This window comes from Canis lupus, chromosome 16, assembly GCF_048164855.1.
Source record: "Canis lupus baileyi chromosome 16, mCanLup2.hap1, whole genome shotgun sequence".
Lineage (NCBI taxonomy): Eukaryota > Metazoa > Chordata > Mammalia > Carnivora > Canidae > Canis > Canis lupus.
Window position 1 is genome coordinate 12394709 of NC_132853.1, and position 25214 is coordinate 12419922.

General features: G+C 59.3%; 3 protein-coding genes across 14 annotated transcripts; 2 read left to right on the top strand and 1 right to left on the bottom strand.

The window, feature by feature from the left end:
• Positions 1-9184: 9184 nt before the first annotated feature.
• Positions 9185-13630, bottom strand: FBXW5 (F-box and WD repeat domain containing 5). Of its 4 annotated transcripts, XM_072778781.1 has the most exons (10): positions 13482-13550; positions 12903-12956; positions 12387-12602; positions 11882-12039; positions 11418-11592; positions 11144-11292; positions 10649-11069; positions 10283-10430; positions 9997-10209; positions 9185-9923 (listed from the first exon to the last, which is right to left on the bottom strand). In XM_072778781.1, exons 3-10 carry the CDS (start codon positions 12577-12579, stop codon positions 9680-9682), a joined length of 1701 nt encoding a protein of 566 aa, XP_072634882.1. In that variant the 5' UTR covers positions 12580-12602; positions 12903-12956; positions 13482-13550; the 3' UTR covers positions 9185-9679. The 4 variants fall into 4 exon arrangements, with proteins under 4 accessions (XP_072634882.1, XP_072634884.1, XP_072634883.1 ...); XM_072778783.1 differs by lacking the exon at positions 12903-12956 and having other exon boundaries at positions 13482-13630; XM_072778782.1 differs by lacking the exon at positions 13482-13550 and having other exon boundaries at positions 12903-13108.
• A 73-nt stretch (positions 13631-13703) lies between these two features.
• C8G (complement C8 gamma chain) lies at positions 13704-15583 on the top strand. Of its 2 annotated transcripts, XM_072778797.1 has the most exons (8): positions 13704-13853; positions 14062-14234; positions 14345-14481; positions 14593-14663; positions 14733-14840; positions 15108-15209; positions 15295-15333; positions 15404-15583. In XM_072778797.1, the coding sequence occupies exons 2-8, from the start codon at positions 14097-14099 to the stop codon at positions 15415-15417; spliced, it is 609 nt and encodes a 202-aa protein (XP_072634898.1). In that variant the 5' UTR covers positions 13704-13853; positions 14062-14096; the 3' UTR covers positions 15418-15583. The 2 variants fall into 2 exon arrangements, with proteins under 2 accessions (XP_072634898.1, XP_072634899.1); XM_072778798.1 differs by lacking the exon at positions 14345-14481 and having other exon boundaries at positions 13723-14234; positions 15088-15209.
• Positions 15584-18683: 3100 nt separating this feature from the next.
• LCN12 (lipocalin 12) lies at positions 18684-24855 on the top strand. Of its 8 annotated transcripts, none has more exons than XM_072778792.1 (7): positions 18702-19171; positions 19530-19666; positions 20857-20930; positions 21031-21147; positions 21273-21374; positions 22475-22639; positions 23390-24017. In XM_072778792.1, the coding sequence occupies exons 1-7, from the start codon at positions 18848-18850 to the stop codon at positions 23485-23487; spliced, it is 1017 nt and encodes a 338-aa protein (XP_072634893.1). In that variant the 5' UTR covers positions 18702-18847; the 3' UTR covers positions 23488-24017. The 8 variants fall into 8 exon arrangements, 6 of the variants coding, with proteins under 6 accessions (XP_072634895.1, XP_072634892.1, XP_072634893.1 ...); XM_072778793.1 differs by lacking the exon at positions 23390-24017 and adding an exon at positions 24248-24854 and having other exon boundaries at positions 18714-19171; XR_012008492.1 differs by lacking the exon at positions 23390-24017 and adding an exon at positions 21943-22062 and having other exon boundaries at positions 18735-19171; positions 22475-22612.
• Positions 24856-25214: the final 359 nt, after the last annotated feature.

Here is a 25214-nt window from a genome sequence, read left to right on the forward strand (position 1 = left end):
TTTTACTGGGGAGATTGTGTGAGATGTGTGTGAATATGTTTTGTTTTCCATTAGGGGTAAAGCAAGTATGTCTGTGAGTTTACTTCTTTTTCCTTAAAACAGAAGGGTAAAATGAGGGTTAGAAAGGCTTTTGCCCACAGGGACAGAGTGAGGGAGAAGGCAATAGCAGAAAGATGTGACCCGTTTTAGAAAGGGGAAGGTGGCTTGAGGGGTGGCGGGCAGGCAAAGGAGGGCCCGCAGCGAGACTGGGCACTGGAGGGCACCGACTCACGGGCTGGGTGCACAGCTGCCTGCCGGTTGTCCCTTGCTCTCTGTGGGGGAGCCGGGGGGTCTGGGTCTATAGAACATGCTAGAGCTCAGGACTGAACAGTCAGCTCCAGGAGAAGTGCTAGAAGTGCACACCAAGCCGAGGGCCCCAGCGCCCTGCCCTCGCTCTGGGCTGCTGCTGCAGGGTCCCCATGGAGAGAGCACGTGCCTAGAGGGAGACCCTGGGAGGTGCTCTGTTCCAGTCCCTCACCACCTTCCAGAAGGCAGGGAGCCCTGCCCCTGGCAAGCACAACCCACGTGTCTGTCTCTGCAGACTCCTGTTCTGGATGTGCACCTGTGTGCAGTGGTGAGCATGGCCTTGGCACCTGGCTCGAGTATGAAGTTCTAAGACTCTGCAGTGGGAATCGGGCCTCCTCTTCTTCCTAAGACTGAATAAGACTCCAGTTATGGACAGACCATGTTTTGTTGATTTTTCCGTTGACGGACTTTCAGGTTGTCCCCACATGGCTCTCAAGAGTTGTACTGCTGTGAATGTGCTGTGCGGCTTGTGGGTGGCTGGGTCCCTTGGCTTTCAGGACCGGCCCAGCAGGGGAGGTGACGGGACATGTGTTGTCATGTTTGAGGAGCTGCCAGGTGATTTTCCAGTGACAGCTGTGCCATCCAACATTCCACACAGTGTCATTTCCACTTATGCCTTCTGCACGTTCTCTAGAATTTCCTGTCTGTATTAGTTTTCAACAAAAAATAGTTATTGAGGGGTGTCTGGGCGGTTCAGTCAGGCATCTGCCTTTGGCTCAGGTCATCATGATCCTGGGGTCCTGGGATCGAGCCCACTCGTGCTCTCTTGTTATCTCTGTCGCTCTGTCTCTCTCAAATGTGAATTAATTAAAAAGAAATACTGAAAACCACCCATAGTGGCCATGGCACCACGCATGCTGTTCCTGCTTGCAGGTGCTTTGTGCCTGCCCCTGTGCCTGTCTGGAGGAGAGATGCCAGCTGCCGTGCTGTCCTGAGGGCCTTTGGCTTCACACGTCTGTAGCCGTATTCATCATCAAGGAAACAAAATCTGTAAAATCAGAGCAGAGTATAAGAATCAAAACCACATAGACTTTGAAAACAAAGCCAGTGAAACGCAACAGGTAGAGAAGTTGAAATGAAAAGCTCAATCCAAGGTCGGAGCAGACCCACCTGGCATGAGAATAAGCAAGCAGACGACAGAGAGTGGTGCTGCTGTGTCACACGGTGGGTATAGTTTAAAGTCCCAAGAAACCAACCATTTTCCAGAGTCTAGCTGCTATGGTATGAATGTGCCCCCCCACCCCTGAATCACAGGCTCAGGCCTAACCTGAGGTGAAGGTGTTAGGACGAAGAGCCTTTGGGAGGGGAATAGTAAATAGGTCATGGGGCAGAGAGCCTCAGGAGAGGGACCCCAGGGAGTTGCCTTGCACCCCTCCTGCTGTGTCAGGATGCACCAAGAAGTCTGCCACCCAGGGGGCCCCTGCGCTAACACCGTGGTCTCGGCCTTGGGCCTTCACAACTGTGAGTAATAAATGTGTCGCTGATAAGCCACTCAGTCCTGTGGTGTTTTGTTACACAGCCCGTGCTGACAGAGCTGGTGGCTCAGCTTCTTCATGTGCATGGGCACAGGTAGGGCTCCCACGCTGCACACCCTGGCCTAATGCTTGGTTCAGAGGCATGCTGTGCTATCCTGTTTCGACTTTCTTTTGTGTTTCCCTCTAACAATTGTCATCTCTGGCGACACATCTGCTTGTTACCTTTGCCCATTTTTTGTCTGGGCTGGTTGTTTCCTTACCATTGAGTTGCCAGTTGTTTGTGTAGTCCAGGTATGCGCTTGGAAAGGTACGTGGCTTGGAAACGTTTTCTTCTGGTGTGTAGCTTATTTTTTTATCTGCTTAACTTTTTGGAACAAAATTTGTGAGTTTGAGTAAAGTGCTACTTACCAACTTTTGTGACACTGGTTGTGCTTTTAGTGACCTATCTGAGCATTCTTCGTCTTCCACCAGGTAATGAAAGTTGTCCACAGTCTCTTCTAGAAGTAGATTGTGACATTCTACATTTCGATCTTTGATCCATTTTGAGTAGATTTTTGTAAAAAGCATGAAGTTTAGGTTAGTTTTTCTGCATCTGGATGGCCAGGTGCAGTGACGTTTATGGAGACGTCCATTGTTTGCCTCCGCATACATTCATAGCCTGTAAAGTTCCTCTGCCTTGTACGTGTGATCTGTTAATGTTCACTCACCTGCGTCCATGCTCTTCCACCAACACCAGTCTGTTGGGATCAGCATCCTCCTAGTGAGTATTAACTCAAGTGGTATGATTCCTCCAACTTTATTCTTATTTTTCAAAATTACTTTAGCTATTCTTGTTCCTTTGCTAGTATGGATAAGTTTTAGAATCCCCTGGTCTATATCTACAAAAAGCCCTATTGGGATTTGATTGTCGTTGTATTAAATCTACAGGTCAGTTCGGGGAGAATTGACATCCATGTTGTCTTCCAATCCAGGAATGTAATTTATCTCTTTTTGTGTCTTTGCTTTCTTTTAGTCAGCATTTTGGTATGTTCAGCATAAACATTTGCTTTCTTAGATGAGTGCCTAAGCATTTCTTTTGTTCTTGAGTTATCATAAAAGTATTTATTACTATTATTTTAAAGATTTTTGCTTATTTATTAATTTAGAGAGAGAGCAGGGGAGAGGGGGCAGAGGAAGAGAGAATCTCAAGCAGAATCCCTGCTGAGCACAGAGCCCAGTGTGGGTCTCGATCTCACAACCCTGAGATCATGACCTGAGCCAAAATCAGGAGTTGGATTCTCAACCAACCGAGTCACCCAGGTGCCCCGTAAAAGGTATTTTTTAAGTTTTTGGCTTCCAATTATACATTCTTAGTGTTTAGAAACAATTGTTTTTTGTGTGTTGTCTTTATATCCTGTAAGCTTGATAAACTCACTGGTTCTAGGAGGTTGTGGAGTTATTTTTTGTAGCTTTTTGGGGATTAAAAACAATCATGTGATAAATAATCATATATCATCTGTGAATAAGGACGATTTTATTCTTCTCCAGTCTGCCCTCCGTTCCTCTTGCTCACTAAATCCCACCTGCTGAGTTTCCTTCTGTGGGATGGAACAGGAGTGAAAGGAGGGGCTTTGGCCTTGGGTTCCTGGTCTTGGGGGGGTTCCATCTTTCACCAGGTATAATGTCACCTCAGATTGTGTCGATGCCTTTATCAGGTGGAGAAGGCTCCCTTCTACTCCTAGTTTGCTGAGAGCTTTCTCATGACTTGGATGCTTTGTGAAAAGCTTTCTTCTGCATCAAGTGATATGTCCAAGTGGTTTTTCTTGTATGTTGTTCCCGTGGCGGCTTACATTGATTTATCTCTAAGTATAGAACCAGCCTTGCATTTCTGGATTAAAGCCCACTTGGTCATGGCATACAACAACTAATTTTATATATTTCTGGATATGATCTAATTATCTCTTGAGGATTCCACATCTATATTTGCCAGGGATGTTGGTCTTTTTTGTTTTTTTTTTTTAATTTTTTGTTTTTTTGGATGTTGGTCTTTAAATGTCCTTTCTGTAGTCTTTGGTGTCACTATCAGGGTTATGGAGTCATATGGAAAAGGAGTTTGGAAGTGTTGACATTTGTTGAGGTTTCTTCTGTGGTGCAGGCTGTGGTCTATCTTGGTGGATGTGCCATATCCACTTGAGAATGTGTATTCTGCTCTTGTTGGCTGGAATATTCTCTACAGCTCAGTAAAATCCGGTTAGTTGGTAGCTCTTACAGGTTGAATCATACCCCCTGCCCTGCCCCCCCAAAAAAAGCTGTGTTGACATCCTAATCCCGCAATAACTCAGAATGTGACCTTATTTGGAAATAGGGTCTTTATAGTAGTGATCAAGTTAAAATGAGGCACAGGTACAGGCTCCAATATGACTGGGAGCCATATAAAAAGGAGATTTGGACACAGACACGCAGAAGGAGGGTGATGGGAAGAGGCCCAGAAGGAGGCCGTGTGAAGACAAAAGATTGGACTAACGGGTCAGGGGATGAGGACACCAAGGCCGGCCGGCCCTGCCAGCAGCCAGAAGGCAGGAAGGGTCCCCATGCAGAGAGCACAGGCTTGTGGCCTCAGGAGCGGTCTGACAAGAAATTCCCCAGGTTGTGGTTCTCGGTCACAGCAGCCCTGGGAACCATGCCCCTGGCTGCTTGGCTTCCAGGCCAGCACCTGCCCTGAGTGAGGGCGTGCCATCTCCGCCTGCCCTGCTCTCTCATCTCGTGCTGCTGTGTGGCTTCGTATGGCTTCGCGTGGCTTCACGTGGTTTCAACTGTCCTGAGGCTCTTGTGTGGGCTGCACACATATCTAGGAACGCTTTCCCTTCTCAACAAACGCCTCTTCCTCATGGGCAGGGTCCCTCTTTTCCCTGTTAAGGCTTGCTTTCTGGGGCACACTTGGCTTGGTGGTTCACGTAGCCCGACTAGGCTCCTTTTACGAGTGTTTTTCCATCCTTTATTAGTGACGGCAGAGTGGGGCTGTGGGGCTTCTGTTGTTGTTGGTTTCACTTTGACAGTAATGTACGTACTGCTGTGCCAAGGTAGACAGTCACCATGTGGTTGTTTGTGTTGTCAGTCCTGTGTGCCTCCATTTCCTCTCTGCTGCCTAGGACAAGAATATGTAAACATTGCTTAGTATTCTGTGATACATCTATTGTGATTTTGTCTTCTTAGTGGTTTTTCTAAGGATCACAACACATTTAACTTTTATTGTTGCACTTTTTTTTAAAGATTTATTTATTTATGATAGACATAGAGAGAGAGAGAGATGCAGAGACACAGGAGGAGGGAGAAGCAGGCTCCATGCTGGGAGCCCGACATGGGACTCGATCCTGGGACTCCAGGATCGCACCCTGGGCCAAAGGCAGGCGCCAAACCGCTGAGCCACCCAGGGATCCCCACTTTTTTTTCTAAATAGGCTCAATACCCACTGTGGCGCCCAACGCAGGGCTTGAACTTGTGACCCTGAAGTCAAGACATCATCTTGACTGGCAAGGAAGTCAAGACAACATCTGCCTGGCAAGGAAGGAACTGGCTGATAAAGACTCCTGCAGTGGGCAAGGGCAGTAGCTGGAATAAGAAACAGAAACTGACCCTGGTTAACTTAAGGAAATCAAAACAAAAGCTACCCTCTGGGATTGGCACTGCCATCACCTTCCTTGTGTACCTGAAGGTCTGAGGTTCCTGAAGAGTGTGAAGAGCAGAGGAACAAGCAGACCAGTACAATGCAATGTGGTGTTACGGGGCTTCAGGATGCGAGTGTGAGAAGCAGTGGGTTCCTGCTATCCATCTGTCCATCCGTCCGTCCTGGGCAGGCCTAGGGTTCTCACAGCCCCCACCTGCTGCCCCGATTACAGGTCCTGCTGGTGCCCACCTGCCCCCCACGTGCCTCCACTTCCCTTGAAGGGCGTTTTGGAAGAAATGGCCTGCAGAGTTTTGGGGCTCCTCACTTTTCTTTCAGTAATTGACTTTGTATGGAGTCTCCCACCAACACGGACACTCGTTCATTCATTCCAGGTAAACATTGCAGCAAGAAACAAATGAGAGTTGAACTAAATAACAACAACAACAACAAAAAAACCTGAGAACAGGAGTCGGACGCTCTGGCATCCCACAACACACTTAACTTCCAACAGTGTATTGGTGGGATGTTGGCACCTTACCCCCGAGGGTCCCTTGATCATCCCCCCGTGTGGCACTGCTCTAGACTGAAACTCCATCAGACAACATTATAACTGCCTTTTCTTCAATAGTCAAACATGTTTGGAGGAACTCAGGAGGAGTCTGTCTGCATTTCTGCCCCCTGGTGCTGGTGTCCCAGCCTCATTCTGATGGTATTTACCTCTTGTCAGAAGAAGACCTTCCATCACTGGCCAGAGTCCCTGTTTTCTCTCATGTGAGGATTTATTTTCGCTCAACCCACGAAGGATGTTTTCACTGGTCTTGGCTTTCTGGGCTGATGGCCTTTCTGTCTCTAACTGTGACTGCTGATCAGGGGCCTGCAATTTGCTCGGCAGGTATGCACTTCCCTGCTTCTGTCAGCCTTCCTTGGGTTTGGATGATTTAGTGAGATGAGTCTCGGTGTGGAAGTCTTTGACTTTATCCTCTCTGGATTTACTCGGCTTCTTGAATCTGTGGATGTGTATCTCTCATCACATTTTGGGGGTGAGTTTCAGCTGTTATTTCTGTAGACCGCTTTCTTTTCCTTTTGGGCTCCCAGTGACACAAACATTAGACCTTTAGTGTCTGTCCCATGGGTCCTTGGGACCTGAGTTCTCTCCTGATTGGTTTTCTTTGCTTTGTTCCGATTGGGTAATCCTGTCACCTGTTTTCGATTCTGCTTCCTGACTCTCTTGTCATCTCCTTTTTGCTGGTCTGTCTGTCCAGGGAGGTGTTTGTTTTTTGTTTTTGTTTTCTAATATTTATTTATTCATGAGAGACACAGAGAGAGAGGCAGAGACACAGGCAGAAGGAGAAGCAGGCTCCATGCAGCTTGATGCAGGACTTGATCCCAGGACCCCAGGATCATGACCTGAGTTGAAGGCAGATGCTCAACCACTGAGCCACCCAGGCATTCCTGTCCAGGGAGTTTTAAAATTTTGCTTTCCAGTTCTAAGATATTTTGGCTTCTCTTGTATCTACTGTTCCTTTGCTGAGACTGCTATATCTTTACATCTATTGCAAATGTTTGTGATTGCTACTTCAGAGTCTCTCTGTGTCTTTTCCATCCTTGGCGTCCGCTGAATGTCTTTTCCTCTGAGTTGGCATTTTGAGGGTTGTGTGTGTGCCACATAATTGTGGGTTACATTCTGGATATTCTGAACATCACTTGATCAGCTCTGGATCTTGTCCGAACCCCAGGCAACTGTCAGTGTCTGTTTCATAGGGCCGAGCCAGCATCAGCCCAGCTTCCAAGCGCATGCTCTTTGGGTCAGTCCTTGGGCTGGGAGTGGGCACTGATCTGCAAACTCTGGGGTCTGGGTCTGATGCCCGCATCTGCAGCCCGGGGGTCAGCCTGAGTGATCACGGCCAACTTGCAGGCTGTTTCCCTAGCCATTCCTCTTGCCTAGGTGCCGGTAGGGCCTGCTCCTTCAGCCAGAGGTATAGGGCTCTTGCTGCCCTGCTCTGTTATGCCTTCCCTTGCTCAGACCACTCCTAGGTCCACCCAGTGGCAAGGCAGAAAGAGCACAGTGGGACCGGGGCCCCTGGAGGCACAGCTGCACTGAGCACTAGCACCCTCACTGCCAGCAGGGCCTGTCCATCAGGTGCTCTGTCCTCCTGGCAGGCCACTCCCTGGACGCTCACTTCCAGGCCGGGGCTGCTCGGAGTTCAGGACCATGGGGGCCGTTTCTGCTGTTGCTCTGCCTGCCTGCTGCGGTGCTCTGTTCAGAGGGTGTCTAGTTCTTCTAGCCATGCCATGGGAAGGATGGGGCCCATGTGCCTGCAGACCTGTGGGCTTCGAGACCCTCGCTGGCTGTGGCCGATGCATCTCATGTGTGCAGCTGCTTCTCCGAATCAGACTCAACACATGTGTGCTAAGGACTGTTTTCGTGTACTGGGCCACCTCTCTCCCACCTGAGCCCACCTGCCCCGCTCCCCTGCTCCCTCATCCCCCCTGGAGTTTGTTCAGTCAGTCGTCTCGTTCCTGTCGTCTGCTTGCTTATTCTCATGCAGGTGGGTCTGCTCTGACCTTGGATTGAGCTTTTCATTTCAACCTCTCTACCTGTTGTGTTCCACTGGCTTTGTTTTCAAAGTCTATGTGGTTTTGATTCTTATTCTCTGCTCTGATTTTACAGATTTTGTTTCCTTGATGATTTTAAGATCTTTTCAGAAACCTGTTCAATTTTTGCAACTTCTCTGGAGTGTATTTGCCCTTGTGAAGCTTTCTGGCTGCGTATGGGTGGGCTGAGCCATGGGCTCTGGACGGTCTCAGGTGTGCTGTGTGTAGGACGTATGGCTTCTGTCACTGTTGTGTCCTTGTACATGAAGCCCAGCAGCCCCAGCTCCCCTCTTTTTACCGCGGGCTGGGGCGTCCTTCTCTGGGTGCGCAGCCCGTGCCACTGGATACTTGGCCATGAGCAGCAACTCTGGGCCCTCTGAGTTGGGGGCCTGAGGTTCTGCCTGGCTGAACCCTTGCAGCCTCTGCGTCTGTCCCAGGGCCTGGCCCAGCTCCTTCCCTGGAGCCAGTGAGCTTCTGACCCCAGCAGCCTCTGCTCAGCACTGCGTCTGGCCTGAGGGGACATCACCCCATTGGGCCCTAGGATCCATCCGCGTCTGTTGGGCTTGTCTCCAAGCTGTGGCAGTGGTGGCTGTGCATGTGGAATGGAAGACAGTCTGATGAGATGAGCTGTGTGTGTAGCCAGGCATAGAAATCATGCCTGCTGCCCCATTAACACCCCCATCTGGCACCTGGCACCACGAGGGGGGCAGGTGAGCCCCCAGGACAGACATGGGTCAAGCCTTGAGGGCTCGGCCCAGGGCCGTTTTCTGCCGCCCATGCCACATCCCCAGCATCATATGCCTTACCCCCAAGAACTCTGCCCCCTGCCCCACCGTGTGCTGCCTCATCTTCTGCAGTACCTCCCCAGGTCAGATGTGCCCCTGGACGTCTCCCTGTTGCAGTGGGCACACATCAGGGTGGACGTGCTATGGTACTTCCTGCACACCAACGACCTCATCTGCTCAGAGGTTGCAGGGACAGTGACTAGGGATGCAGCCTGGAGCCACGCTGCCCAGTTTGGTGGACTGCAGTGCCCCCACCACAGCGTCCAGCATCCTGCTGGTGGACAGGCAGGTAGCACGAGACCCATGAAGATACCACTGGACACAGAGATCGGACAGCGGGATGCTATTGCCAACTGTTTATTCAGGCCCCAAACAGGTGACCAGTGACATGCAGTTTGCCTGGGCCCGTGGCAGACTGACTTGTGCTGCCGGCCCTGCTGGTGTGCAAACAAGTTCCCAGAGGAGAGGCCACCTGGGGCCAACTGGAGGGTACGTGTGGTGCTGACCGGGGCGCAGGCCCCAGGGGAAGAGGGTGCGTGAAGAGTGGGGCCCCAGTGTCTGTTGCATCCAAGCCAGCCAGGGGGCTGCGCCAGTGCTGAATGTCACAGCTGCGGGGGCTGTGGGGGGGGTGAGCGTGGTGGGGGGCAGACTGTGCCCTACCGGCAGCCCCGTAGTCCCCCTGCTAAGGCATGACTGTCAACGAGTTTCTCCACCCAGCACGCAGTCTGGGCAGTGGCTGGGCCCTTGGGAAAGGGCTGCAGACCTCTGTGGCATCTTCCGCGGGTCCCGGCAGCCCAAGGATGCCCAGGACACTCCTTTTGGCCAGTGGCCCCCCCTCAACGCCTCTGGCTGGCAAACCAGGAGAAAAAGTGATGGGGACGCGGACGCGGGGCCTGGTGAATGCGCACAATGCGTGGTGAACGCCAGGCTTTGATGGTGGCATCATCACTAGCCGTCAGCAGGAGCTCCTGCTCTTGGGGGCTGAAGACCACCGAGTTGACCACGTCCTGGTGCCGCAGCTTAGCCAAGCAGATGTTGTAGTGCCGATCCCAGATGTAGCCGTGCCGGTCTTCGGCTCCACTGCAGGAGAGCCTCAGGTGAGCCCCTGCCCAGCACATCTGGAACCCGGCCCTGCCCTGCCCTGCACTTCTACCTGGCCACGAAGTCCCTGCTGACATCCAAGAAGATGAAGAAGCACTCGTCATTGGGCGTGTAGGCACGGTGGGCTCGAAGAGCCCGCTTCACCTCCCGCATGGTCTTGAGGTCAAACACCAGCAGGTCGATCTCCTCTGCGATAGGCGGTGGCTGCATGGGGTCGGCCACCACAGAGCCACTGGGCCAGGCACGGCTGTTGACGTACAGGTACCTGGGCGAGAGGCACCCTGCTTGGTACCAGCGGCCTACAGAGGCCCCCACCCAGGACACTCTCGGGGCCGCACCTGTTGTCTGGAGACAAGCCCATGCCGATGATATGTCCATGCACATCGATGACGTGGTCCAGGGCATCAAAGAAGGCATCTGAGCCCCGCCCCTCACCCAGCACAGGCCCAGCTGTGGTCATCTGGTGTGGCAGGATCTGCTTGATGCCTGTGGGAGGGCCGGGTAAGAGCACCACATCTGAAGCATAGGTGCCCATGGAACATGCACTCCAAGAGACAGGACCAGGCCTGGGCCCCCAGGACAAACGAAGGAAGTGCACTCTGCCCTCCAACTCACACCCTGCCCTTTGGCTGCAGGACCCCACCCCAGTCTTGGGGAAGCCTCACCCCCAAGGCTCTAGGGACTGAGCAGGGTCTGCTCCCTACCGATCTGGTGTGGTGAGTAGGTCAGGCATCCCGTAGTGAAGATGAGGAGCTTGCTGGCATCAGCCATGCTGTGCTCTGGAGGCTTGGTGCGGCCCTGGGCCAGCAGCTCAGCCACCTTGGTCTCCAGCGCGTGCTCTGACAGCTGGGGCTGCGCCCGCGCATCCAGGAGCCCATCCAAGAAGCGCCGCAAGCCCTCCTTGGCGCGGGCTGGAGCTGGCACGGGTTCCGAGCCTCCCTCCTCATCCTCACTGTCACTGCCCAGGTCAAAGACACGGCCTGGGGGTGCACCAGCATCCAGCAGGAGGTCTGGGCTGTCAAAGCGGCTGCAGTCAGCCACCATCACCGTGCGGATGGTGCTGGCATTGAGGTTCTGAATCTTGAAGAGCCGCTTCACCACGTTGACATTCTCTGACTCCACGTCCTGGGAGTGGGAGACAGCAGGTGGGCACAAGGCCAAGGACAGGGTGGCTGCAGGGGACATGCCCGCCCTCGCACCTGGAAGGCGTTGTTCAGCCAGAGCACTGAGCAGGAGGTGATGTCTCCGATGCGGTGCAAGTTTCCCGAGATGAGGCTAGTCTCCGTGAGCCAGCAGCCAAACACATCATAGGGCTTGTTGCGTACTCGGGACAGCAGGGCGAAGTTGTCTGGGGGGATGCGGGGGCAGGGCTGTGGGAAGGGGCGGGGCTGGGGGGTGCAGGGCCTTGTGGGGGGAGGGGCGGGGTTGGCCAGGACAGCCAGGACAGCCAGGCCGCCCCAGGCCCGCTCTCACCTAGGCTAATGACTGCGATCTCACCCGACGAGGAGTTGTGGGGCCCTAGGAACACCCCAGATGCCAGTAGCAACGAGTCGTCCTGGTTGAACTGGGAGAACTGGGTGTAGCTCCAGTTATAGGGCCGCATGTCCGCACTGTGCAGCAGCGAGATGGTCAGGTCGTTGTTCCAGATCTGCGTGGGGACTGAGTCACCTGGGGACCTCTTGATACCAGGGCCCATGCTGCAAGCCCCCAGTCCAGCTGAGCTGGTACCCAGAAACCACCACCAGGACAGAGATCCTTGCCACTGGCTGCCCATGCAGCGAGGGATGTGGGCCCACGCAGCGGGGCTCCTGGCTCTGGACAGCCCACTTTGCTCCATTAGCAGTGAGGGTGGCCCCTCGTCCCCCAGCCTCCGTCTTATGATGTCCAGATCCTAGCTGGACTGCCTGGCCCCAGCTGCCCCAGCTGTGCTCACCCACCTTGATGGTGCAGTCCTTGGAGCAGGAAGCAAACTGGTAACCCGAGTGGGAGAAGCTGAGATGCAGCACCTGATCGGCGTGCTCCCTGAGCGTCTGCACTTCCACACAGGGCACCGTGTCATAGAGCCGCCGAAACTCTTCATACCAGGATGTGGCCGCTGGGGGTGGGGGGTGGTCATTGCTGGGGCCCTGAGCCTCCTTTCCCACAGAGGCCAGCACCCTGACAGCATAGGGGCCAGCCCTGCCCCTGGAGGACACTGGTTACTTCAGCAGCAGGGGTGCCCCTGGCACCCCCAGACCCCTGCCTCCCTGCCAGGTCCAGTACTGAGACACAGCCCAGCTGTTCCCCACCAGCGTGAGTGCCATGTGGTGCGCTGACGACCACCACGTAGAACTGGGCAGCAGGGGCCCAGTGCTGTGGCTTTAGCAGGGAGCATGTGAATGGCTCTGCCTCCCGCCCTCCCAGCCAGCCTGGTGGGCTGTGGGGCCACGTGCAGGCCCTGACCTGGGTGCCGGGGCACGTCTCGGGCCACCTGGTAGTAGCGGTAGAACTGCTCCCTCCACAGGAACTCGTCCCGGGACACGGCCTGCCACTGGCGACACACCAGACCAGCGGCCAGTACGTCAGCTGGGCCCAAGCTCAGGAAGATCTGGTAGATGAGGCTGTCAGGGAGCAGGGGCACGCCCCCCTCGTCCATTGTGACATTCTGCCCAGGCAGCCCTGCAACCCACATGTGGTCCCCTTAGTTCCCCGCTGCACCGAGGCAGGACGCTGGCCTCAGGGAACGAGCCTGGGGCTGGGCGAGGCTGAGCAACAGCCCTGCTGGGCATTCCGCTGGACTGAGCGTGTGTGGAGGGCCAGCTGGCACTGCCCACCTGGCCGAGGGTCCAACAGCTCCTCCAAGCCCCCTGCACCCCACACCCCCGCGGGCCCTGGAACAGGCCAGACTCAGCTCAGCACCTCGCAGCCTGGTCCAGCCCCAGGTGGTGGGCGGCGCATGCCCCTGGACCCACATCTGACCTCCTCCCGCTCCTGAGCCCAGAGACCATCGGGATGCCTGGGCTGGACACTGCTCTGAGGCGGAAGAACGAAGAGCCGCTGACCACCGCGCACTCCTGTCGCCCTGACCTTGCGGCCCCAAGGCTTCAGGGCGGTCGGTGTGGACACAGGTCATTCCGAGAAAAGGCCTGGGGCCGGCGGGGACGAGCGCCAGCCCGCCCGCCCCGACACTGCCGGGGGCACGGCCGGCCCTCGGCCCGGCCCTGCAGCGAAGAGGAGCCGCGCCAGGCGGTCAGCGGGCCAGCGCGGCCAGGGCCGGGCGAGCCGGAGGGAAGGGCGGGGGCTGCCCGGCGTCCTCTCCCACCTCCCCCGCGGGGGGCTGCGAGGGGCGGGGCCTCGGCTCGGGGTCCCGGCGGCCCTTTCATCCGCAGAGGGCTCGGCCGAGGCCGAGGGGCCGGGGGCGGGGGGCGGGGTGGCCAGGGAGCCGGGGACGGACACGGCCTGTCAGCGACACTCCTCGGGGCCGGGGCCGGGGGGTCGAAGGGCCGGGGGTCGGGGGCCGGGCGGGACGACGACGCTCCCGGGGCCGGGCGCACTCACCGCGGCCGCCTCCGCCCAGCCGTGCTGCCCCCGCCCCGGCGCCCGGCCTCGGCCAGCCGACCCGCTTCCGCCCCGCCGCTCCTGCCGCCGCGTCTCTATGATGGAGCCGGCCAGGCTGACGCCTCGAACCCTGAAGCATCGATAACCACGGAGCGCCGAGCCCCGGGCCGCCCGCTGGGCTGTTGCTGCGCCTGCGCGCGGGCGAGCTCGCTGCCCACAGCGCCCCCGGCGGCCGGGAAGGGCGGCGGCCCTGCGCGGGGACCTGCGGGCTGGGCCGCGGGCGAGGCTCACTGAGCGCGGGTTCGAGACCCGGCCCCGCCGCCTCCCGCTGCTGGGGCCCTGGGCTAGGGGGTCGTGGACAAGGAGCCAGAGGTCAGCTCGGACTTCGTAACCAGAATATGGCGCCAGGCCCTGCCGGGAAGTGCAGAGTCCAGGAGGCTGGGGGTGGACTCCGCTGGGAGAGCAGGAGGACCGGGGACTTCCTGGGCTGGAGGTGGACCCGCAACGACTTCCTGTGCCAGGCTTCTGGGCGGCACTGGACGATGGACTCTGACCTAGAATGTGGCCGTCCTGTCCTCAGCCTCCCCCAGTTCTGGCACCATCCCTGCCGCTGCCATGCTGACCCCTTGGACTGCGCTCCTCTTGACTCTGCTCCTGGCTGGGGGCTCCGTGAGCCAGAGGGCTCGGAGACCCCCTCGGCCGGCGTCCCGCATCAGCACCATCCAGCCCCAGGTCAACTTCGATGCTCACCAGGTAGCAGGGGGATGGGTGGGTGGGCAGGCACTTGCTCCCCCTCCCCAGCTTTCCAGGGGTCAGGTCGGGCAGCCCGCCATCCCCTATGCCCTCACATGGCCTGCTCCTAGTTTGCAGGGACGTGGCTCCTTGTGGCCGTGGCCTCCTCATGCCGCTTCCTGCAGGAGCAAGGCCACCGGGCTGAGGCCACCCTCCTGCATGTGGCTCCCCAGGGCGCAGACATGGCTGTCAGTACCTTCCAGAAGCTGTGAGTCCCCAGCACGGACCCCGGGCCCCAGGCTGCCTGGCCTGGACCAGAGTCCTGTGAGGCCCTGCGCAGGTTGGGGTCCCTAAGCTGTGCCTCCTCCCCCCCGCCCAGGGATGGGATCTGCTGGCAGGTGCGGCAGCTGTACAGAGATGGCGAAGTCCTGGGCCGCTTCCTGCTGCAAGGTGAGGCAAGGGCACGGAGGTGCAGGGGTGCAGGGCTGGGAGGCCATAGACTGACTCTGCCCTGCCCAGCCCGAGGTGCCCGCGGGGCAGTGAACATGGTCGTTGGGGAGACAGACTACCAGGGCTTCGCCATCCTGTACCTGGAGCAGAAGCGACAGCTGTCAGTGAAGCTGTACGGTGCGTCCACACCAAAGCCCAGGCTTCGCACACCCACAGGGCCATGCACGGGGCGGGGGGGGGAGCCCAGATGGCCCTCCCCCTTCCCTCCCTGTATTCTGACTTCTGACCCTCTTCTGCTGAGCGGGGACCCAGGGAGGAGCCCCTGCAGAGGGGCCAGAGGGGCCGAGGCGTGAGCACAGGGGGACGGGGTGGGGTTTGGGGCGTGCCCCCACGTGCCCCACCTGCTCCCTTGCCGCTGGCCCAGGAGCCCCCTGTGCCCCATAGCCCGCTCACTACCCCCAAGTGACTCGGCCCTGAGCGCCTTTGAGCAGCGGATCCAGAGGGTCAACCTGACTGAGGACCATGTCCTCTTCTTCCCCAAGTATGGTAAGTGTCTCCTCGCCCCATGGCCACCTCACCCTCCCACTGTGTGCCCGCCCCAGCCACCCCTGATACCCGTCTGGGCCTTCAGGTTTCTGCGAGGCTGCAGACCAGTTCCATGTTCTAGACGGTGAGTGGTACAGCAACAGGGGGCACCCCTCAGCTCCTTCCCCCCGCTGAGTCTGGTCTCTGTGCCCCAGAAGCCGGAAGGTGAGTCCTGGCAGCAGCCCTGAACTTGGAAGGAGTGAAGACCCCAGAGATGGTGGCACCTGTGACCCCGCTCACTGAGCCCTGATGCCCCACAGGGTCAGGGCCACCCATGGGGGACAGCGAGTACCCACATGTTCAGGAGCACTGCCTTCATTAAACACTGCATCCTAGCCCCTGGTTCCTTCCTTCCCATGTGGGTCCTGGCCTGGGGCCTCTGTCTGTCATCTAGTGGGCAGGTGGCTGTTCCTGGGCAGGGGGCGGGGGCTGTGGAGGGGAAGGGGTCGGCTCCCGCCCCAGGAAGGCAAGGTGGATATCGGAGGTGCCCCCTGCCCTGCTGTCCTGTGCCTTGTGTCCCTGTCTGAGTTGGGCCTCCTGCCCTGGGCTCCCAGCCGCCCTCTCCTGCTCCCAGGGTATGAGCACACGTGCCCTGCTGGTCTTGAGCCCACCCCCTGCCTAGAGGGGTGAAGAGTCCTCCCCCCACAGGCCCCTGGCCTCCTGCTGACTCTGTGCTCCCTCCAGGGAGGGACGGGTCCAGAGACCCAGTGGCCCTCTGGCCTGAGGCAGTTCAGGCCGCTGGGGCAGGGACGGGGAGCCCTCCTGGTTCCTGGATGGGGTGCCTAGGTCTGCAGTGCTGGCACCGTCCCTGTGGCTGCCCCTGAGGGCTGAGTCCAGTGCTGGCACTGGGCAGCCGGTGTCCCTAGGGATAGATCACAGTGTTACAGAGGCAAGGACAATAAGGAGGGGGGGCGTCTATCCCAGAATGGGGGGGGGGAGCAGGCCAGCCTAATCCATGTGTTAGGACTGGGGTGAGCACAGATGAGGGAGCCCACACCCAGGATTTGACCAAGGCTACCAGCTCGGGGGCGCCAGGAGCTCTAATCAGAGATCTTTCTGGAATGTGGGAGCTCAGAGGCCCGGGAGATGGAGGCTAGAATGGGATAAGGGCGCACTGCCCATGGCTGCCTGGGGGGACACACTCCATGGTTGGGGGGATGTGGCTTGCTAGGTTAGGTCTGCCTCCAGGGGCTGTCCCCCGCCCCCCCGCCCCCCCACCCAGGGAAGACTGCACATCCTTTTCAGTCCCCAGATCCTGGCCAGCCTGCATGACCCTTATGGGGGTCCCCAGACACTGGGGACATCATAGAAAGAGAAGAATCAGGACTGGGGAACCCTGAACCTCCTCCACAAGCAACCAACAGGCACTTGAAAGAAAACCATCTCCTGTCACTCCTATGGCTGTGCGCTCAGGGCCAGGGTCTGCATGGGGTGAGGCACAGGCCAGGGGACAGCTGCCCTGGATCTAGGGCAGGGAGCTGCGGTCCTCACCCTGTGCAGGGGGCCTGGTGGGCAGGGCCTGGACGGGGGGAGAATGGTCTCCAGACCCTCCCAGCAACCCCCGCTCCCCATCATGTCCAGTTGGCATCTCCACGACCTGGAGGGCACTGGCCAGTTTCAGCAGCTCGGAGGAGGGCTTGGGGAGGGTACTGTGCCCCACACGTACCTACCCTGTGCCCAGCTCGGGGGTGGTGGGCCTGGGCTATCTCCCTTTGCTCCCCTCGGGGGCCCCCCAAGCCTTGCCCTGGGACCCTGGGCATCCATCTGATGAGTGCCTCTGAAGCACCTACTGTGTGCGTGCCAGGCTCCGGGCACATGGGTGGGGTGGCTACCTGCTCCTGGAAACTGGTCCAGGGCTCACCACTGAGTGGCCGCCTTCCCTGGGCTGCCAGGGAGCAGAGGTGAGGACCAGGCCACCCCAGGTAACCTGTGGGTCAGTCACAGAGCGGGAGGGGACACTCTGGCTCTGCTCCCACCTCTGCCTGCCCACGCCCCCCCCGCCCCCCCAGCCCGGAGCAGGACGACTGGGCTGGCTGGGGAGAAGAGGGTACGGGGAGGGCTTTGAGGGAGAAGGCCAAAGGAGACTCGCCTCCTACGAGTCTCCTTTGGCCCTACGGCCCAGAAAAGACCTGGAGCCACAGCGCCTGTACCCCGAGGCCAGCGCTCGGAGCTGGCAATGCCCAGAAGCCCCTGCCCCTCGCCCCGCTTCCCCCAAACCGAAAAGCCGCGGTCACTACCACCCTCGACCAATCGCATCGGCGGTGGGCGGAGCCACAGCTGCGTGCCCCGCCCCCCGAGTTCGCCGCCTGCCGTCCGCCGCCTGGCGGGCTGTAGGGGGCGCCAGAGCCACGAAGCTGCGTTCACCCTAGGTCGGGACGAGTGGGCGGGGTCCCCGAGGCCCGGCCGGGGCTTTGTCTCGGGCCCGGGGGACTCTCCTGGCCAGTCCCGTCGGGGGGTCCCTGCTCCTCCCCGCCCCCAGCCCCCCAGAGCACGGGTGCACAGGGGCTGCTCTCATGTGTTGAGCGGGCTTAGCCTTGGGTGAGGGTCTTACCCGCTGGGGGGTGCCTGCGGGTGGGACGTGGGGTCGGGCGTTCGCGATGCGAAGTACCCCCCCCGCCCCCCGCCCGGCTTCTGCTGGAGAGCGAGGGCTCCTCCGGGACGTCCCCGGACCCCTGACCGTCCCCTGTGCTGGGGCCTGCAGTGGACCCGAGAGGCGTCGGTGGTACACCTGGCCCTGGGAGGCCCTGGGGGGAAGGACCGGCAGTCAGAGTGAGGGCTGGGGCACGGACAAGCCCTGAAGCTTTCCTCCCTGGGGGATGGGTTCTGAGGGTCCTGGTGTCCTCCTCAGGACATGCTGCTGGAGGCCAAGGGTGGGGGAGGGCAGGAGATGGCCCAGGTCATGGGGACCCGGGTGGGGGCAGGAGGTGGCCCAGGACAGGGTGCTCACAGGGCAGGTACACAGGGTCCTGGGATCCTGTAGAGCTTAGGGCCCTGGGTGGGAGTGGCTGTGTTCTTCCCCAGGCCCTTTCTGGGGGCGGCCAGGTAGGCTCCTGCCTAGAGCGGGCCCTCGAGCTCCCAGGCCCCAGGTGTGGGTGCCCAACCCCCTCAGCTGGGCTGCCTACCGCCCTCCCTCTGGCAGGGGAGCCCCTGCAGCCAGTCCTTGCTCACCCAGATCTGGGTGCTCTGGCTGCCTGCTCCCCTCACCCTGACCAGCTGCTACCCCTGCACCCTCGTGACTGTAGGGCCCCTTGGCCTCGTTCTTGCCCGAGTTTTCAGGGACCTGTAGAGCAGCGTGGGGGTGGCAGGCCTGGGCTCTGCACTCTGTTCCTACAGCAAGAACATTGTGCCCCTGACCCTTTGGGACTAAGGTTGAGCCCCCTGTGTGGGATGGAACGTTCTGCTCTCCACCTGGTGGCAGGAGTGCTGCTGGGCTAGGGCTAGGGGGAGGCGCCTCAGGCCTCTGAGGGCTCCCAGGGGGCTGTGGAGCTGGGGGACTCGAGTCAGAAAACGAAAAATCCCTGGGAGCTCGTGGACCCAGCAAGCCCAGCCCTTCCATCTTGTGCCCATGTCCCTTCCTGGGCTGGGACCCAGGTGCCCCCATGTTTGCTGGGCAGGATCTCAGGAGGGCCCCGCCCCTGCTCCGTCCACCTCTGAGCCCTCCAAGCCCTCCCGCTTATGCCTGTTCTGAGGAGGAAGGTGGAGGGCACACCCCTGGGGAGGGGCACCTGCTGAGTGGGCCCATAAGGAGGCGAGCATCTGAGTCAGTGGTGATCTCGGCCACTGGCTTCCTCTCTGCCCCTATGGGGATGGGGCGCTGGTGTGCCCTGTGGCTGGTGCTCACCCTGCTGGACGCCCTGAAGGGTCAGACCCCAAACACCAAGCCAGTCGCTGGCTCCGTCTTACAGAGCTTCAAGGAGGACCAGGTCTGGGGGTTGGAGGGAGGGTGACAAAGGCCACCAGGGGTCAAGTGCAGGAGGAAAGGGGAACTCTTGAGCGCTGTGGGGGCCACAGGAGAGGGTGGGGAGGGGGACCCGAGACCGGGCAGGCCGGGCTGTGGACAGGCCTTCCTGGGTCAGCCGCTGTTCCGGGTGACCCCTGCTGGTCCCCAACACTGAGCACATCGAAGCCTGCTGAGGCTCCCGCTGGGCAAGGTCACCTGCCCCTGCCAGGCCCAGGCCCACGTCCACTCCTGCAGGAGGCCTCCCTGCAAGCTCAGCCTGGGCACCCTGCCTACGAGGGGCCTCGGGCTGCCCTGGACTCTGCCTACCATGGCTCCCACAGTTCCAGGGGGAGTGGTTTGTCATCGGCCTGGCAGGCAGCACCCACAGGAGGTCAGACAAGTTCCTGTTGAATTCATTCACGGCGACATTCGAGCGAAATGAAAACAGCCGCCTGCAAGTGTCCTATGCTATGACCCGGTGAGTGGGGGTCCCTGGCCTGGACCCCCGGCAGCTAATGGCTCTATGGCTCAGGTCCAGCATGGGCCCCAGCACCACAGTCTGCCCCAGGCCTCCGCTCAGGAGAGTCTGCACCTCACAGGGGTAGTACGTTAGCCTAGGCCGATGCTCTCCTGAGGGTGCTGATTCCAGAAAAGAGTGAGCGCCCTGTTCAGCCTGGCAGTGGCCTCTGACTGGGTCTTTTCGAATCACTGGGTTTTCTGGAGACAGGACCAGTTGCTGCATCCAGGGTGACAGGTGCTCTGTCAGTCTGCCTGGATGAAATGCCACCCCCTGGTGGGGAGCAAGTGGGGGGTCTTGGTGGACAGCCCCCTGGATGAGGTGGATGGTGGTACACTCCCACGCTGGGGGCCACCGAAACCTGAGGGCTCCCTGCCCACCTGCCCTGCTGTGGGGACGGGGAGAGCTGGGAGCCCATCCTGTCAGGGCTCTTTGGCTCCAAGTAACATAACACAGGAACCTTAAGCGAGGCGGGCTTGTCGTGCAGACGGGGGGCAGATCGTGGGCGCTGAGAGCCTCCCCAGAGCCATCTTGGATTCCTGGGGGCCCCTGACTGACCTGGCTCCTGCCGGAAGTTGATTATTAGGGCACGTGGGGGACAGAGACCCCAGTGCATGTGCACCTGGACCATGAAGCCTTCAGGATGGCCTCACCTCTCCCCTTGCAGGCCAGACACCCTTGGTTGCTTCTCAAAACAGCCTGGAGAGGCCCCCGCACTGCAGGGGGCTCACTGGGGTTCCCACATCGGACCTAGCTCAGCGAAGTTCAGGGCACCGGCCTGAGGCCCAGCCTGGCCCGCTCCATGCTCCCCGAGGGGACACTGTAGCCCGTTTTCTTGCCATTGCACATTTGGGGTCTATTCCAGGCTGAGGAGGAGTGGATGGTGGGTGGGTGGGCTGGGATGCCGGATGCACGCGGACGGGGGTAGAGCTCACACGTCCATCACTCCTGTAGGGGGGAACCACCCCGGGACACCCTCGAAGCCTCCTATCTGCTGGGCTATGCCCATGGCTTCTGACCAAAGTGTCCTCCAAACAAACAGCAGTGTTGTCTTGGGGGCCCATGTTGGGGCGGCACCTGAGAACAAGAAGGGAACCAGAGGTCTGGCCGGGTTCCAAAACCTTTCTGTGTGTCCATCCCTACCTCCACAGGGGCCACCGCTGTATCACATGGTCTTATGTGCTGATTCCAGCGGCACAGCCCGGGAGGTTCTCAGTGGATGGCGGTGAGGCCGAGAGGGTGACGGGTGGGAGGGAGGGGGATGGCCGGGTGGGGGGGCGCTGGTGGGCAGGCCCATGATGCTGTTCCTGTGCCCCCCTCCCCAGCATCGGGGGCAAACCCCGAGGAAGTCCAGGTGTATGACACTGACTACAATGTGTTCGCTCTGATGCTGTTCAGAAGGCAGTCAGGTGGCCAGAGCATCCTCAGGGTTAACCTGCTCTGTGAGTTCCCCACCCGGCTGCCACTGTCCAGCTGGTGGGAGCAGGAAGGGGAAGGAGGGCAGGGTGCCCAGCATCCCCACTCACCCTCAGGGGCTAAGGGCCATGCTCTGCTCCTCGGGCCCCAGGCAGGATGTGGATAATCCAGACCCAGGTGCTGGACAAATTTGTCTGCCTGGTCAGAGCTCTGGGCCTGTCGGACAACAACATCGTCTTCCCAGACCTGGCAGGTAACGGGCCCTCGGGGCACAGGGGCCTGCATCCACCAGGCCCCCCCCCCATGGGCCTCTGAAGCCCTGTGGGAGCCAACAGGGGAGCGTGGCCTGCCTTCAGGGTCTCCCTGTGGGGATCCTGCCAACCCAGAGGGTTCAACCAGAGCCCAAAGTGGGGGTTCTCATAATTCCTTGGTCTCTGTGCCCTCCATACCCCATCCTGGGCCACTTCCTGCCCCCCAAGTCCCCCCTCCTCTCCTGGGCCACCTCCTGCCCCACCAGGTCCCCCCTCCCATCCTGAGCCACCTGCCTTCCCCTCCTCCGGCTCTTTACATGTCGATGATCACGTGAGCACATAGTGGCACATATGGAACGTGCAGACAGGCGCACAGCCACAGTGCTCATATGTGCACGTGTCCTCACACACCCAGGTGTGCCCGTGTGTACACACCGGGAGATGTGTCTGTGCACCATGTTCACAAGCACAGGCATGTGAGCACTCACCTGCTTGGCTGCATGGAGTCCGGGCTGCGCGCCCCAGGTGGGCGTGTCTCTCAGCCACACTCACTCCCATCTCCCCTGTCAGACTGGTCTCCTCATCCCAATAACTGCTGAAGATGTGGCTGCTCCCCAGCGGAGGCCCCCTCACAGCCCAGCAGTGCTCTGCTTTCAGCGTGGAATAAACGCTCCGTGGTGGGATCCGGGAGTATGAGCCACTCTGACCTGGGGGCAAGTGGTGGGGGGCGGCCCCTCAGGGCACACTCACGCCACCCCCAGCCCACTCGGCCTGTCCACACCCCCGCCCCCCACCAGCTCCTGTTGCAGGTGTTTGTGGGTAGGACTAGGCCCCTCCCCTGCCCACACAGCCCGTGCTGTGTGTGTCCACAGGGCCTGCCCCCCACAACAGGACAGGAGTAGGCCTACCTACAAGTAGATGCCCCAGCCTGGAGGTTTAGCTTCCTGTTGGCAGCGGGGAGGTGGGGACAGCCTCCTGACCCTTACCCTGACTCCCACTGGGTGTAGAGGTTCTTTCTGTACTGGGGCCCCAGCTGTGTGCTCACAGCTGCCCCAGCCCAGACAGGACCAGTCCTCCTGAGTCTCCCCTCATCGGCCCTCAGGAGGTCCAGGCAGGGGGGCAGCAAGCCAAGCCCAGGCCCCGCAGGAACCTGGCCCCACCACAGATCAAAGAGCATCGGAGAGACCTCTTGCTCTGCACTGGATTGCACACTGGACCCCCCAGCCAGGGCCTGTCCCCGCTCCGGGCACTGGAACCCCCAGCCCGGGTATGTCCCCCCTCAGGGCACTGGACACCCCCAGCCTGGGGCTGTCCCTCCTCAGGACATTGGAGCCCCCAGCCTGGACCTGTCCTCCCTTAGGGCACTGGACCCCCCAGCCTGGACTTGTCCTCCCTTAGGGCACTGAACCCCCTACACACACCCCAGGCTGGGCCTGCCCCCCCTTCAGGGCACTGGACCCCACACACACACACTGGACCCCACACACACACACACCCTGGGTCACCTGGGTCTGTTCCCCCTCAGGGCACTGGATGCCCCCCCCAGCCTGAGCCTGTCCCCTGTCAGGGCAGGGTGGGAGGTGGGCTGTCCGTGGCCCTGGGTGCTGGGAGATTCCTGCCCAGGGACCCCCACTCTGGGTCCTGCACTTCCCCCACCCCCTGTCCACCAGAGTCGCACAAAGCCCCACACTGTGACAGAGACATGGGTGGCATCCTGGGGCTTCCCCTGGTCCTGGGGACCCAGTGCTGCATCTCAGGAGAGCCCTGCGGGCCCCAGAGCACAGCAAGCTGGCTCGTGCCCTGACCCAGGGGAGGCCAAGTGGGACCGCGGAGATCTGGGACCAGGTGGCCGGCCTCCTTGGGTGCATCTCCATCAGTGACCCTCCCCGGGGGGGTGTGGCCCCATGCCTACCTGGACAGAGGACTGGCTGTGGTGGTGGGGTAGGGTGGGGGTACAGACAGGCTACTGCCAGGGACACTGATACCCCGCTCGTGACCTGAGCCCCCTTTCCACTAGTCTGGAGGGCAGGTGGTGATTTTGAGCGCTGGAACCACTGTGCACCTTCCCAGAGCTGCCTGGGGGCCGGGTGTGGCCGTGGACCCATTCCTCAGTGACACGTGGGACTCAGGACTCTGAAGGATGCCCCCGACTGCCCCAGCCCCTCTCCCAACCCTGCCATGAGCACAGCGGTCCCAGTCACCCCTGTGAGGGGACATTCCCTCTGCAGGATCAGCACCTGCCTGCCAGCCAAGTGTTGTCCAGCTGGCCCCTGGCTGGCTGCCCAGGACACCCCACAGGTCTGCCCCGAGCCTGCTGAGAGCAGATGCACCATGTGTCCCCACGTTCCGGGCGGCGTGGTCACCAGCCCATCCCTCGCACCAGTCAGTGTTGCGGGACCATCCCCTTCCTAGACAAGTGGAGAACTGTAAGGGGCAAGGGACTGGGATCCCAGGGCCTAGGGCACAGGCAGTTCCCCTGGGGCCCAGACCTTCTCCAGCTACCCCAGGGCCCTGGGCAGGTGGGTACATCGCTGGCACCTGAGCCCCTTGAGGTAGGAAGATGTGAGAGCACCACCTCCAGGGCGGGCCCAGGTCTGCAGCCGAACCTGCTGGGGGGTTGACCGTGGGGAGGGGGCTGGCAGGATGGCTGGAGAGCTGGGGACACAGCGCTGAGGGCTGGGCCACTGAGGGAGGGCCTGGTGGTGAGAGGGGTGGCAGGATGGGGCGGGAGGGGCGGTGTGCTGGGTCTCTGGCTGAGGCAGGTGCTCTTGCCCCACCTGGTGGGCTAACTCGTGGCTTTATTACATTGGTTTTCTCTTTATTACCTTGTAAACATTACTTTTCTGTTTTGTTTTTTTTTTTAACTCTCCTTAAGTATCCACTTCTGTGGCCTCGGCACCGTCTCCACGTCCCCAGGACCTGTGGGTCTTCCCAGACTGGACTCTGTCCTGTTAAACTCTATCCCCTCCCTCGCCGCACCCCCAGCCATGTCTGTGGATCTGGGGCCTCCTGGGAGTTCCCGCTCATACAGAATCTGTCCTCCTGTGCCGGCTTCTCTCTCTCAGCTCCATGTCTTCAGGTCCATCCCGTGCCAGGATTTCCTTCCTTTTAGGGCTGAGTGATGGTCCGTGGTGTCGTCTTGTTTATCTGAGTAGGCGCTCAGGTTGCTCCCACCCCTGGGCTGCTGTGAATGACACTGCGACCAACATGAATGTTCAGGTCTCTCTTCAAGACTATTTGTTTTTTTAGAGAATCTCAAGCTGACTCCACTTTGCATTTTTTATTAAAGATTTTATTTTCTTTAAAAAAAAAAGTGGGGGGGGGATCCCTGGGTGGCGCGGCGGTTTGGTGCCTGCCTTTGGCCCAGGGCGCAATCCTGGAGACCTGGGATGGAGTCCTGTGTCAAGCTCCCTGCGTGGAGCCTGCTTCTCCCTCTGCCTGTGTCTCTTGCCTCTCTCTCTCTCTCTCTCTCTCATGAATAAATAAATAAAATCTTTAAAAAATAAAAATAAAAAATAAAGATTTTATTTATTTATTCATGGGAGACAGAGAGAGAGAGAGAGAGAGAGAGAGGCAGAGGGAGAAGCAGGCTCCATGCAGGGAGCCCGACGTGGGACTCTATCCCGGGACTCCAAGATCACATCCTGGGCCAGAGGCAGGCGCTAAACCACTGAGCCACCCAGGGATCCCTCCACCTTGCATTCTTACGTAATTTTCCACTGCTCTTGGTGTCAGCCTGGAGGTAACGAGGTCACCCTCGAGTTACTAATGTCCAATATGAATTATCATGTTCCCCATCTTCTGGGCAATGTAATTATTACAACACTTTCCTTCCATCTGTA

Bases quoted from the DNA above. Each gene is read 5' to 3' on its own strand.
- FBXW5 (XM_072778782.1), bottom strand. From the start codon at position 13,056: ATGACCTGTGTCCACACCGACCGCCCTGAAGCCTTGGGGCCGCAAGGT. The intron at 11,293-11,417 runs GTGAGAGCGGGC...GCATCCCCCCAG, and splicing joins GATCGCAGTCATTAGCCTAG to ACAACTTCGCCCTGCTGTCC. The intron at 11,070-11,143 runs GTGCGAGGGCGG...TCCCACTCCCAG, and splicing joins GGCTGAACAACGCCTTCCAG to GACGTGGAGTCAGAGAATGT.
- C8G (XM_072778797.1), top strand. From the start codon at position 14,097: ATGCTGACCCCTTGGACTGCGCTCCTCTTGACTCTGCTCCTGGCTGGG. The intron at 14,235-14,344 runs GTAGCAGGGGGA...GCCTGCTCCTAG, and splicing joins TCAACTTCGATGCTCACCAG to TTTGCAGGGACGTGGCTCCT. The intron at 14,664-14,732 runs GTGAGGCAAGGG...TGCCCTGCCCAG, and splicing joins GGGCCGCTTCCTGCTGCAAG to CCCGAGGTGCCCGCGGGGCA.
- LCN12 (XM_072778791.1), top strand. From the start codon at position 18,848: ATGTTTGCTGGGCAGGATCTCAGGAGGGCCCCGCCCCTGCTCCGTCCA. The intron at 20,931-21,030 runs GTGAGGCCGAGA...CCCCCTCCCCAG, and splicing joins GAGGTTCTCAGTGGATGGCG to CATCGGGGGCAAACCCCGAG. The intron at 21,148-21,272 runs GTGAGTTCCCCA...CTCGGGCCCCAG, and splicing joins CCTCAGGGTTAACCTGCTCT to GCAGGATGTGGATAATCCAG.